At 44.7% G+C, this 11,937-nt stretch overlaps 1 protein-coding gene across 1 annotated transcript; it reads left to right on the top strand.

Annotated features, from left to right (window-relative positions):
• The first annotated feature begins 3,537 nt into the window (after positions 1 to 3,537).
• Positions 3,538 to 10,384, top strand: LOC139102181 (cilia- and flagella-associated protein 43-like). The gene is made up of 7 exons (XM_070655908.1): positions 3,538 to 4,102; positions 4,251 to 5,001; positions 5,341 to 5,930; positions 6,117 to 6,923; positions 7,228 to 7,514; positions 8,386 to 8,811; positions 8,981 to 10,384. The coding sequence occupies exons 1-7, from the start codon at positions 3,538 to 3,540 to the stop codon at positions 10,382 to 10,384; spliced, it is 4,830 nt and encodes a 1,609-aa protein (XP_070512009.1).
• Positions 10,385 to 11,937: the final 1,553 nt, after the last annotated feature.

Raw genomic sequence — 11,937 nt, 5'->3', positions numbered from 1 at the left:
CGCCTACAAATTTGCTGTAAAACCTCTCCCTCCCTCCCTCCCATCTCTCCCGTCAGCCCTTTTTCGTCGTTTTTCAAAAATTTCTCGGTGCCGCTCGCATTTACCGAGAATGCCGGCGACAAAAAGCTGTTCGGGTCCGTGAGATACTCCGGTCGCTGTTGGTCCCGTCAGCGTCATTCCGTGCGCTATGGTACCGGCAATTCGGAGGGCAAGGGAAGCTCGGGAAGCGGAGGAACGGCCTGGTTCTCTCGCGACTGTTGGCGTGATACCCTTTTTCGACAACCATCCTCGAACGACTTCGACTCGGTATCACACGCTTCACCTCGTACTCCCCTTCCCCCCTCGTCGATGCTCTTCACCTACCTACCCCCCAATCGCTACGCGCAGACCTGAGTCCGGTGTAAGTGCGAATTCCTCTTTTTTCTCTCGTTTCCTTTCGTTGGGCGGACGTGATTACTGGGAGGCCGGGGAGTTCTAAGCTGCTGCCCGTTCCTCCGGAGTACGGACATCTTTGCGGAGGAGGAGGAAGAGGCGAAGAAGAAGAAGAAGAAGACGGGGAGGACGGAGGGAAAGTTGTTGTGATGCTGCACGGAGAAAGAGCGAAAAGGATGAGGAGGTCCGGGTAGAACGACGGCGGAACGGCGAAGACTGGGAGGGAGGGTGGGCCGACGAAGAGGAGCAGCAACGATCGGCGGAGGGACGGGGGTGTACAAGAGCAGAGGTTACTTTTAATGTCTCGCGTCACGCAGCCCAAGGCACCGTGAGCCTCGCCTCGTCCTCCTTACTAATTTGGCGCCAATTTCCAGGCAACCTCCCGAGCAAAAACTAACCGAACCATATACCGCTCTCTTCTACTTCCCCTCCTCTCCCTCCCCCTCGCGGTATACGTACACGTGTACCGTGCACTTCGACGCGAGGCTCTGATTAAATGCTACTTCGCCGCGTTCGAAGTCGCTCCCTCTTCCTCCGTTCTTCCTATCGCGGACTTTCCTGTTCCTCCTTCTTGGCCGTCTCTCTTTTTGGTCCTTTCTCTTTCTTTCTCTCCTCCTGTCTCTCGGCGGCGGCGTTTCCCACACTGCGCGGACGACGTGATACGGGACGGCTGCTGCCCGTCGCGCAGCACGTGTGCGTGTCGGCCGCGGTACGACCGGGCGCATATACATGCGGATGATGCTCCTTTGGCCGCGCCGCTTTCCGCCACGGATCGTCATTTTTCTCCGCCGTACTCGCGGGACGAGCGCGCGCGTCTCATCCGGGAGTCGCCGCGCGAGATCGCGAGACTAAATATTAAGTACGAACGGCCAGCGGATGGGCGTTCACGCTTCACGCGCGAATCTACGCACACTTCTACGAGAATATCTCAACTCGATCGGGCGATATGGAATTTAATTCCTGACTGCCGAAAAAAAAAAAAAAAAAAAAAAAAATTACGTTACAGGATATATAAGATAGATTACGTTCAACTAATGGTCATTGCTTTCGAAATTTTAATCTCCATGTAAGATTTCTTAGTATTTTCATCTGGTATATTTTAATCAAACAATGAATTTAAATTGCATACATAAAACTTTCCTATTTTTTTTCTTTTTGGCTAGACAACTTTCTCGTGAAAAAATTAATAACCGAAGTATCGCGCGGTAAGGATCGTCCGGGAGGCTGATCGGAGTCAATCGTGCAATGAAGGGCGCACGATATATTCCGGTCCTATAGGGAACTTATAAGTTCCCACGCGACTCGGTCCAAACGACGCCGGAAAGACGATGCCACTCGTTGTTCACGGACACTCGTCGATAACGCCGATTGGTACGTGGCCGGTGGGTTATGCAAATACAAATCTCAGCGGGCGTCACTTTAATGGTGAGGCGACGGCGTACGAGCAAGCGCATATGACGCCGCGGACGAAGCGAGGCAGATCCCTTCGGCCAGCGGATATGCGAGGATACGAAATCAGGCAGTCTCAAGGTAGGCAGTCAGTCAGTCAGTCAGACTGCCGGTCGGGGAGGGCAGTCAGGACCAGGTCGGAAGAAAGAAGAAGAAAAACGAGGAAAGAAAAAGATAGAAAGAGTAGAGAACACTTACCAAGCATCCATGGGCAGTATATCACGTGGCAAGGATAAGTTTTTGATCGGGCCTCGCTATACGGATGACTCCCTGCTGGTTGACCTCATCACGCCACGCTATGGGGGTCTTTATAAACCACCATCGACTGCGCGTATCCTAATCACCTTTTGTCTTAAGCTTGCCAAATTCTTTCTTCGAGAGAGGGACTCTTCTGCCGAACATTTGACATCCGTCGTCACCAACGATTGATGTAAATCTGAAAAAAAAAGAATCGTATGAGAGTACTAATAAGAAAAGATAATCATTAACGTTAATAATAATAAATAATAATTAAATTAAAATAATAATTAAATTAAATAATTAAAAGTAAATTGTGATAATTTTTTAAAATCTCTCCTCTCTTTCTTCTTCTACAATCTCTCCTCTCTTTCTTCTTCTACAAAAAAAAAAAAAATAAAATAAAATAAAAATAACATTTTAATTATATACATATATTCTTTCGCGCAGATGCAGGTTTATTGAGTTGAATCGATAAAGTGTAAGTGTCTTGTTTCAATGGCGCTGAATTCATCTTCCGTCAGGATACTTTAAAGTACAGTTATACAATAAACATGAAGGATGTTACTGGAGAATAGTTGTCACTGGTTGAATTAAACAGAGACAATAGAAGCGCAACAGTTAAACAGGTAATTCTCGGTTGAATGTTCGCTCGCTTCATCGTTGGTTGACAGAATGAATGGACATCATATTTTCCGTCACTTTTAAAAGACATTGCCTGCTACCGGCATGTCGCGCGGATGCTGCAGACCTCTCGTTAATTTTTCACAATGTCATTATGACACAATATCGCACAAGCCGCTGTCTTATTTATTGTTTCAATAAACGTTAATTGTATTACGCTTTTTACATAACTCGCAGAAGCGAGTTCTTTTTAATGAGAGGATTATTGCTCGCTGCAATTCAATTTACATTTACAAGTCTGATGCGTGGCGTCAAGCATAGCTACTTGATCTCAATTTGTTTTTATTTATAAAAAGAAATTAAACGCGGAGTTGAATAAAATTTTCGGGTTTTTTTTCCCCGTTGTTGCTTTTACAACAGAGAACAATGAAAACTTTTAACTCTATAGAAAATTAATCTTGAACATTACCGAAGCCATAAGAAGTTTGCCTCGCTCAGTCAGACAGAGCGTCGAGTACTTAGCTCCGAAAAGTTTAATAAATATGTTGTTGATAATAATTTATTTTCGATACAATTTATACAACGATTTACCTAACAACTTATACGGATTTAGAATTGTTTTGCTTTATCGAATAATTGATAATTATTTCGTATTTAACATTTATTTCAATTTGTGTTTTGTTTATCTGCTCGGCTCTTGTCGAAGTCGTCATATATTCTTCTAGGTTAATTTTTATAATCGACTGACAATTAATTAACGTGTAATATAATTATATCCCGGAAAAGTGCGTTCGAATGAATCAAAGCGCGGGTTATTCACCCTGTTGGGTGTGCGGTGGCGAGATTGAGGAAATAATTTGGATCGGCGGAGATATGCTCGCCTGGTGCAGTGGTCTGTACATTGTGTTCTTTGACGTTGTCAAGAAGCAGCAGACGTTGCGCTGGTGCTGGAATAACGCGACCGGTGACGGTGCTCGCTATGTATGCGGTCATATGTCTCTGCCGGTTTTCGCCTTCACCGAGAGATCGTTGAACCCGCGAATCCTCGTCCTTGCGTACCCCTCGATGACGAAAATCTGCGAGTGCGTTGGAGGATGCGACAGCGGTTATCTCGCGATCGCGTTCACGCCGGACGATTATCTCGTGTCGTTGGGCTCGTACCCGAATTTCCCGATGATCGTGTGGCACTGGAGAACGGGAGAAAAAATCGTGGTCGTCGACACGCTTCTCCGCGACGACGTCGGTCAGATAATCAGAATACCTTGGACGGGACGCACCGCCATCGCGCAAATGGGAAAAACTTGTGGAAAATTGTTTGCTTGGGAATTCGACGTCGTCGATAAACTGGTTATTTTAAAAGGTATGTCAAATTTCTTTTTTAATTTAATTTTTTTTAAAGATAACATTTTTTTAAGATAAAATTTTTTTTAAAGATAATTCAACTCTTTAATATCTAACGAACGACGTATACTGTATGGTTGTGAGTTTTTAATATTTTTATTGCGCAGACCACAAGATAGAACTGCCGGATGAAAGTGCAATTCGCGGGGTTGACTGGTGTCCGAGCACGCCGGATGATCCGCTGTTGGCTATCACCGACGAAGTCGGTCACGTGTACTTGAGCAATCACGACGGTACCAATGTCCTTCGCATTATTTTCTCGCAACACTGCGGAGTTTGCACGGACAGGGAGATACCGATTGTATGCTGGTTTCGGAGTGATATCATTCTCAAAACAACCTTTTGTCAGATTCGTTACTATAAGAAAGATTCGACGACCGGCGTCTGGCGCAAGCAATGGTACGTCAAGTCGGATTACAAGCCGAACATTTTGATCGTGCACCCTTCGAAGAGCTGGCTCTTCTACTATACTCTCGAAGGCTGCCTCATGCAGATGGTGTTCCCCGAAGACAAAAGCCTTACACCAACGTGTTTTAAGTGTCTGCAGCACGGCAGCAGATACCGCTTCGTCGATTTCGTGCGTCCTTGGTGCCATCACCTTGCGGCGACGCACGATCTTAAGAAACTGACTGTCCTCGAAAGTTACAGCGGCAGTGAAGTTTCCAGTGTGGAGCTTGACATAGAAGGCAACATATCGGCTCAAGCCGCGCATCCCGATGACCCGTTAATCGTTGTTGTTAGCGATAAGGGAGAGGTGACGATTCTGAGTATGACTGACCCCGAGCAGTTAAAGATACTGACGTACTTTCGTCTTCAAAGAAATTCTTTAGACTTGATTAAGTTTTCCCATTCCGGCAAGTAAGTCTGATAATTATATTACTAATAATTATATTAATTTTTCAACATTTATAACATTAAATTTTTAATTATATTTTTTCTTTTTTTTTTATTAATTGTAAAATACCATAAATATAATTATAATAATTTTGGGAGTCCGCTGTCATTCAATACATCTCGCAACCGCGTTTTTTTTTATCACGCGAGCGTTGATTTTCAAGTTTCGTTCCCATAAGGTTCAGGCAGCGTTTCTTTAAATACTTTGCCGAAGAGACGAAGGAGTCACGAGCAAGAGCGGGCGCGGGCCATATTTCGATTAGAATTATACACCTCTCCACGGTCGATTTATGTTGCCGACAGATTTCTGATCGCCGCGCAGAAGGGAGCGGGCAATTGCTATTGCGTGAGTCTACAGCGCGACGAGCCGTGGAAGGTGATGGCTCGGCTCCAGGCGAGGGGTCGCATCGCCGACGTAGCGCTGTATGACGACGAAACGTGCGGAAGCTTGAAAGTGCTCGTCCTCCACGTCGATTACGAGCCATTTCACTCGGTGGGTCAGCAGCTGCTCGTGTATGACGTACCTTACGCCGTCGCAGGCCGACGTCTAATCAACGAGTTCGCCGGCATCGTGGCACTACCCGCGCTCTCTTACGAGCTATGCTACGCGCCTGATGATTCCCGGATGTTGATAAGTTCACCTTATCTCGAACGGCAATTATATACGCTCAAGGTGCGACGCCACTTTGAAGATGCGACTTTGACGGACGTAACGCTGACGGGCCATCACGTGCGGCTCGCGCGCGTTTTTGTCGATCGACGTTGGATCGTTACCTGCGCCTACGACGGACTGGTCGTTATTCGCGACAAAACGATACGGCAGATCGTCGCCGTGATGCCGGCGCATCACAGACTTGATCTAGGCAGCCGAAAAGCGATCGTTAATCCCGATGGTGATGCGGTGATTGCTCTCGGCCACGACGGATCTTTGATCGCGACGCGGATTTGTCGCGAGACTGAGAAAGTGCGTGTTAATGATAGTTATAATCTTTTATACTTTTTGTCCCTTAAAAAAATATAATTTAATTTTTTTCTTACATTATTTTTTCTTATAAAACATAAAAAAATTTTGTTTTTAGTACAGAAGAATAAAGCGTCACTGTCCGTGACTGATACTAAAAGCATCTATTCAGTGGATTCTGAATGCTACGAAAATCGAAAAGAGAAGATACTGGTGGACTACGCTTTCTTGGATCCGGCGATACGGGCCTTGTTGACCCGAGACAGAGTAGACCTCCTAGCAACCGGTGAAACAGAATTTGGTACTTGGGAGGAATGGCGGCAGAACGCGCAACTGCGAGAAGAGGCGAGAGTTTACGTCGCGGAAAAGACCGGCATCGTAAAAAGTCTGAAGCTCTTGAAGGCCACCGTCAAGCAGCTTCTCGATGCCAACGAGGCTGCTCCGGAAATGGAGACTCTACCAGTGTCCGCGTTTGATCTGAACAAAACAGGCTGCGAACGGAGGCTGAAGATGGCAGAAGAAGAGCGCGAGAATATCCGCATGGAGCTCGAGCATCTCTGCGTCTCGACGGATCGCATAGCCAACTGGATAAAAGCGACGTTCTGGGATCCGCAGGTCGTTCTAGGTCGCTCGATATTCTCTTTCCGCGGTGACATCGAGGTAACGAATTATCCGCTAACCGAGGAGGATCCGTACTTCAAGGAGCACCTGCGATGGGCGCAGTTCGCCAGGGACTCCGTGCACAGCATCGTCCACGACACCTTCCAGCCATGGCGCAGCTATACGGACGATCAGTTACAAATGGAACTGAGTAAACCTGTCCGAGTATACCGCGAGGACGAGAGACGTAGGATGGAATTACTTTTGGAAGAAGAGGAGCACGAAATCGATCCTGATAAACTAACGGAGCTGCGAGCGGTCGATGGTAGATTTTTTTTTTTTTAATAAAATTGCAATACTTTATTTTAAAAGATTTTTAGATAATGACTCTTACATTAACGCTTCATAAAAGCTTGAAAAATTCTTCTCAAAGAAATTACAAATAAAAAGAAAAAATTGAAAGGATTTAAAGTTGCCCGACCTAATAAAACAAAAACTTAAATAAAATAATTTTAAAAAAAGTAAAGTTAAAAAATAAATTCCGATTTTACTTTGTATGAAGTTACGAGATAACGAGTCTTCGACTTTTCTTGATTAAACCTTGCTAATCGTTCGGCGTTTGTCCGCAGGCATGACGACGCATCGGTTCGTCGAGCAATCGCCTTACTATTACTCGCAGATGGAGTCTTACGGGTTCGCGCACGTGATACTGGACGATCGTTATCTGATGCACGATTACGGCAAGCTACATGCTCATTTCAATGGGCTTTTCGTCGATATGTACGTGGCAAAGGAGCGAGAAATGAACGTGATACGCGAAAGAATCGAGCGGATACGTCATATAGACTCTGAGCTAAAGATAATGTTCGGCCGAGGCGTGCTGCGAGTTCCTGTTGAACCGCAGTGGCATCCCAAGGTAAACACGAGGTGCAAAATGCGCTGCATATGAGAAGCTACAATTTTAATTGACTTTATTGAGGGAGAAACGATTCCTGTAAACTTGAAGAAATTAAAGTTACTTTCTACCCGTGGAAAAATATACCGCATCAATGGTTAAAAACAGTGTTTTATAGAATATTAAAAATTACTTTTACAAAAACTGAGTGACGAACAAAAGTACCCAAGTGGAAATTGATTCTCTACGTGTCTTGACCTACCTAACGCGTGCTCGACTGGCGAGACCGCTGGTCACCGGGCCCGCAGACCGTCGCGGTAGTATGAGTACGTGCGTGTGTTGACATCTGATCGGCAGACTTTGCGTTCCAAGCTCGCAACGTGGAGGACGCGCGGGCAGCGGACGGCAGGAACTGGTTTGTCCGGCAAATTTGGCAGTCGAGCGAGCGTTGCGTAAGGTCAACATACAACAGTAAAAAAAGTAAGCGACGAAAAACATTTAGATTCTATTTAGATACATGGTCCGCGCTAGACAGTAACTAAACGACCAATACTAAACAGATTTTGTTTCTTTTTCATTAAATGATAACTTTATTTTTTGTACCGAGTTAATCACTAATTAAGAAATATATTTGATCTGCGCGATCTAACCACTAGCTGCAAAATCAGATTAGCTATATAAATTTCCACTCGGTAGTTTAATGAAATTAATTTCTTTTCAAATAATTATATATGCTGTAAGAGTATAAAAAGTTTCCCATTAATACTGAAAATATATTATAAAATAAAGATTTTTTTTATTTAATTTTTAAATAAATTTTTCTGCACAATGTTGCAATTATTAGTAAATTTATTAGTAATAATGACTGAATGCGTGTTTTAAATTCGATTAGGAGAAAGCGGAGAGTATTGTTCAAGTGCTCGATCACGAGATAAAGGCGAAGCCTTACGTGTCGCCGTTGCAGCAAGAAATCCTAGACAGACAGGCCGCGGAAGCCGAACGACTCAGACAGCTTACGTTGGCTGATGATTTTCGCGAACACGCCCTGAAGAAGATGATGGACGGCATGCTAGAAATTCGCTGGGAGGATGTCATCAAAGTAGATATACGTAGACCCGAGTGCATGGTGCACAAACAGCCGGAGAAGTACACAACCGACGACATCGCGGCTATAAAAAAATACGAGACAGATACGGAGACTCTTCAGCAAGAGCGCGAGCGTTACAGAAGAATGCTCGAGGCTGATTACGCGAAGATTAACGTACTTTTGAACGAGGGCATTGATAAGTTCGACGCTAAATTAAACGAATTCTTTCAGGTCTTTATCTAGTCACAAGTTTTTAATTAATTAGTATTCACTTATCAAAAATTAAAGAATTAATTCTCTGTAAAAGAAAGTAGAAAATACTCATAATTAGATATTTTTCGATGCATTAGTGATGTAAAAAATTTGTCAAATTAATTTTAGAATAATTCTCACTTTATAGTTGAAGCTAAGAATCGAGGCGGCAATAAACCAACTGCAGCTGCGGCACATTCGTGGCCGTGTGCGTAATCTGGCACGAATTGACGGTGTAAAAAAGGACGACGAGATAAAGCGGGAGATATACGAGAGGTGCCGATACCAAAACACGCTGAAGGAACATAGGCGGAAGTTGCACGACGTCTACCAGGATATGCTCGCGCAACACGATGCTTTGTGCATTCATGAAAAGGCAATAGCAAAGAAATTTCAACAAGAACTCGCTGGCATGTCGAGGGTCAACATCGAACTCCTTGAACGACAGTTTAAGCGAAGACCGCGGGCGTCCCTAAAGAACATCGCTACCAGCGACCTGCTCAGTCTCGCGAAGTATCTTGTGAACGGCATCGAGCCTGCTTACTTCCCGATCGAATGCACGGAGTACTTAAAGATCCTAGAAGACCTGGACGCACGACCCAGTGAATTGCCGCAGTCGATCGACGCGGGCCACTGGGATCGTCTGACGCAGTCGCGTCGCCAAAAAATTAACATCGAACTGCAGATCAAAGTTCGGCAGTTAGAGATGACCGCGGCGGAGCGAAAAATTGCCGCGTTTGAGAGCAAAATCGATACGTGTAGATCGAGCGTAGTTTTCCTCAAAGATCGATTAAGAACAGCGCGGGACGAGCGGATAACGCGCGAGCGGGACGCGGTGGTTCAGCTGGTGCTGAAGAAGGGCCAGGTAGAGTTTAAACTGCGGGGTGAGCTACGTGACGCGGCAAATGCCATTTTAATCCCGCGCGAGGAAATCGAGCGAGTCAACGAGCACATCTGCGTCGCGGGCAAGCGTAAACTGGACGCCCTGAAGCGCGCAATAGACTTCCGTCGCGGTATGCTGTCGATCAAGTGGGAGCACCGTTGCCTAAGTACGAAATTCAAGGAACTAAAAGAGGACTTGGAATTCGTAGAAAATATCACAATTACTCGGGAAATGCGCGTGTATTTGAAGAGAAAAGCGAAGGGATTGCGCGATGATAAAACTACGGTGCAACTCGAAAGGGAGATCGAAGGTGCGAGAAAATATCTGGACAAAGCTCTGTCTGTGAAAACGAAAAAGTTAGAAAATCTGCGGCTGAGAATTGCTCGCGCGAAAAAAAAGAACGCCGAGCTCGATCGAGTCATCACAGAGATGAACGCGACGAGATGGGAACTGGAGGATCAGCGCGACGTTATCGGGGAGATAAAGCAACGCGAGCATATAGACAGGAAGATGCGTCTTTTCAGGCAACGATCCAATCTGATCAGAAAGTTACAAGGCAATTATACCGAGCTCTTGGTGCTGCAGACGGAACGCGAGTTATTGTGGCTGCGAAACTATCCTGCGTTGCAATGTTTCCGGACGTTGGAAAATAACGACGAAGAGTGTTAGCGATAGATCAACTATTTTATTAATAATTTTAAAGAAATATGAATTATTTACATAAAAGAGTTATTAAATTTTAATTTTGTTGCTATTATCTTTAAGTCGATTGAAGAAATTTAACACAGTTAAAAAAAAATTGTCTAACTGTGCATTTTACATTATTAAAGAAAAAAGAAAAAAAAAAGAATTAATATGAGTCAATGAAAGAAGAAGGAGAAAAGATAAGATACCGAAAGCGGGTCTTCCGCGGCGGTCATGTCTGTTCGTTGAGTACACGTCACATTTTATCTCAATCTTCGTCGAATAATTTAATTAAGTTTATAGATAATCGTGATCCCGAGGAACAACAAGCGTCGATAACGGGGCCGTTGCCACGCCTGTATTTTTCGCGCGCATAAACTTAACGCGTAATCTCGCGATCGCTAATTTCGCAATCACGGGGCCGGCGAGGTCCGGGCCCGCCTAAACCCCGCTAAATCACGACCAACGTGGCGGCGGGATTTTAATCGGCGACGTTTTACTACGATCTCGCAAAGGACAAGCGGCAATTTACGCCGACGGCATAAATCACCCGGCGACCCGATCTCGATACATAATGGGTGCCGCTCTCGCGGTCTACGCTTTTTTTTTCTTTCCATCATAAATAACAGTACTAATAGTACACCGGCGAGATGAATGATGCGGTCACGGCGACGGCGGCTGCGGCGGCGGTGGATCATCGGATCGCTGTAAAGTGCCCGCGCGTACGAATCAATTTAATCTGGGAAAATTCCAGGTGGTCTTTTTGAAAGAGAAGAGGCAAAAGTGAATAAAAAAGAAAAAAAAAGGGAAAAACGAAGATTCATTCCGCGACGATTAGCGACGTCGGTCCGGATCACGGTTTTCTCGACTCTCCACGACATTCATCTTCGGAGTCTGCTCTTGTTGTCCGCGACACTGTAAATATTTTCAGCTTAATGGCGATTTGATTTTTATTAATGGAGGCGATGCCGCGGTCCGCGATATTACGCGTACGTCCGGTATCCGCGATCGTGGTAGCCGCGCGCGAAGGGAAGAACGATATCCGTGACAGTCGATCGATTAATCATCGTTCCGCCGTTGACGCGAGCACAATGCCGCCGTTGTCGTGGAAGAACACGAAATTGGGATGCTCGCATCTATCGCGAGACGTCTGTAAGACACCCCCTGGACAAGGACCCGGAGCAGCGGAATTTCACGGTGAAAATAAGTTCTTTAACAGACGCGAAAAATGTTGCATTGTATTATGGCACATGGAGCTTGTTCAATTACTTAACATATGGCTTTATCCCGATGTAATTTATTATCTATACTCAATCAATATTTATGAATATCATGAGACGGCGTTTACAATTCATGATTTACGTAACAGAATATATTTTATTATAAAACGTTGCACGATTTTTTTTTTATATCAAATCGTTGAATTTGGAATAACACGTATTGATCTCTCTTAAATTTATAATAATTTTTAACGATTTATTATAAATTTTTTTTTTCTTATAAATGTTTTTTTTTTCCAGCTTTACGATCTTAATTTT

The sequence above is a fragment of the Cardiocondyla obscurior genome, linkage group LG04, assembly GCF_019399895.1.
Source record: "Cardiocondyla obscurior isolate alpha-2009 linkage group LG04, Cobs3.1, whole genome shotgun sequence".
NCBI lineage: Eukaryota > Metazoa > Arthropoda > Insecta > Hymenoptera > Formicidae > Cardiocondyla > Cardiocondyla obscurior.
The sequence above is the reverse complement of the archived record's forward strand: the minus strand, read 5'-3'. Positions and strand labels throughout refer to the sequence as shown.

What these genes read in the sequence shown, in the direction of transcription:
- LOC139102181 (XM_070655908.1), top strand. Translation starts at nt 3,538, where the DNA reads ATGAATCAAAGCGCGGGTTATTCACCCTGTTGGGTGTGCGGTGGCGAG. An exon ending in TAAACTGGTTATTTTAAAAG is followed by an intron (nt 4,103 to 4,250) that starts GTATGTCAAATT and finishes TTTATTGCGCAG; the next exon opens with ACCACAAGATAGAACTGCCG. An exon ending in AATTAAACGAATTCTTTCAG is followed by an intron (nt 8,812 to 8,980) that starts GTCTTTATCTAG and finishes CTCACTTTATAG; the next exon opens with TTGAAGCTAAGAATCGAGGC.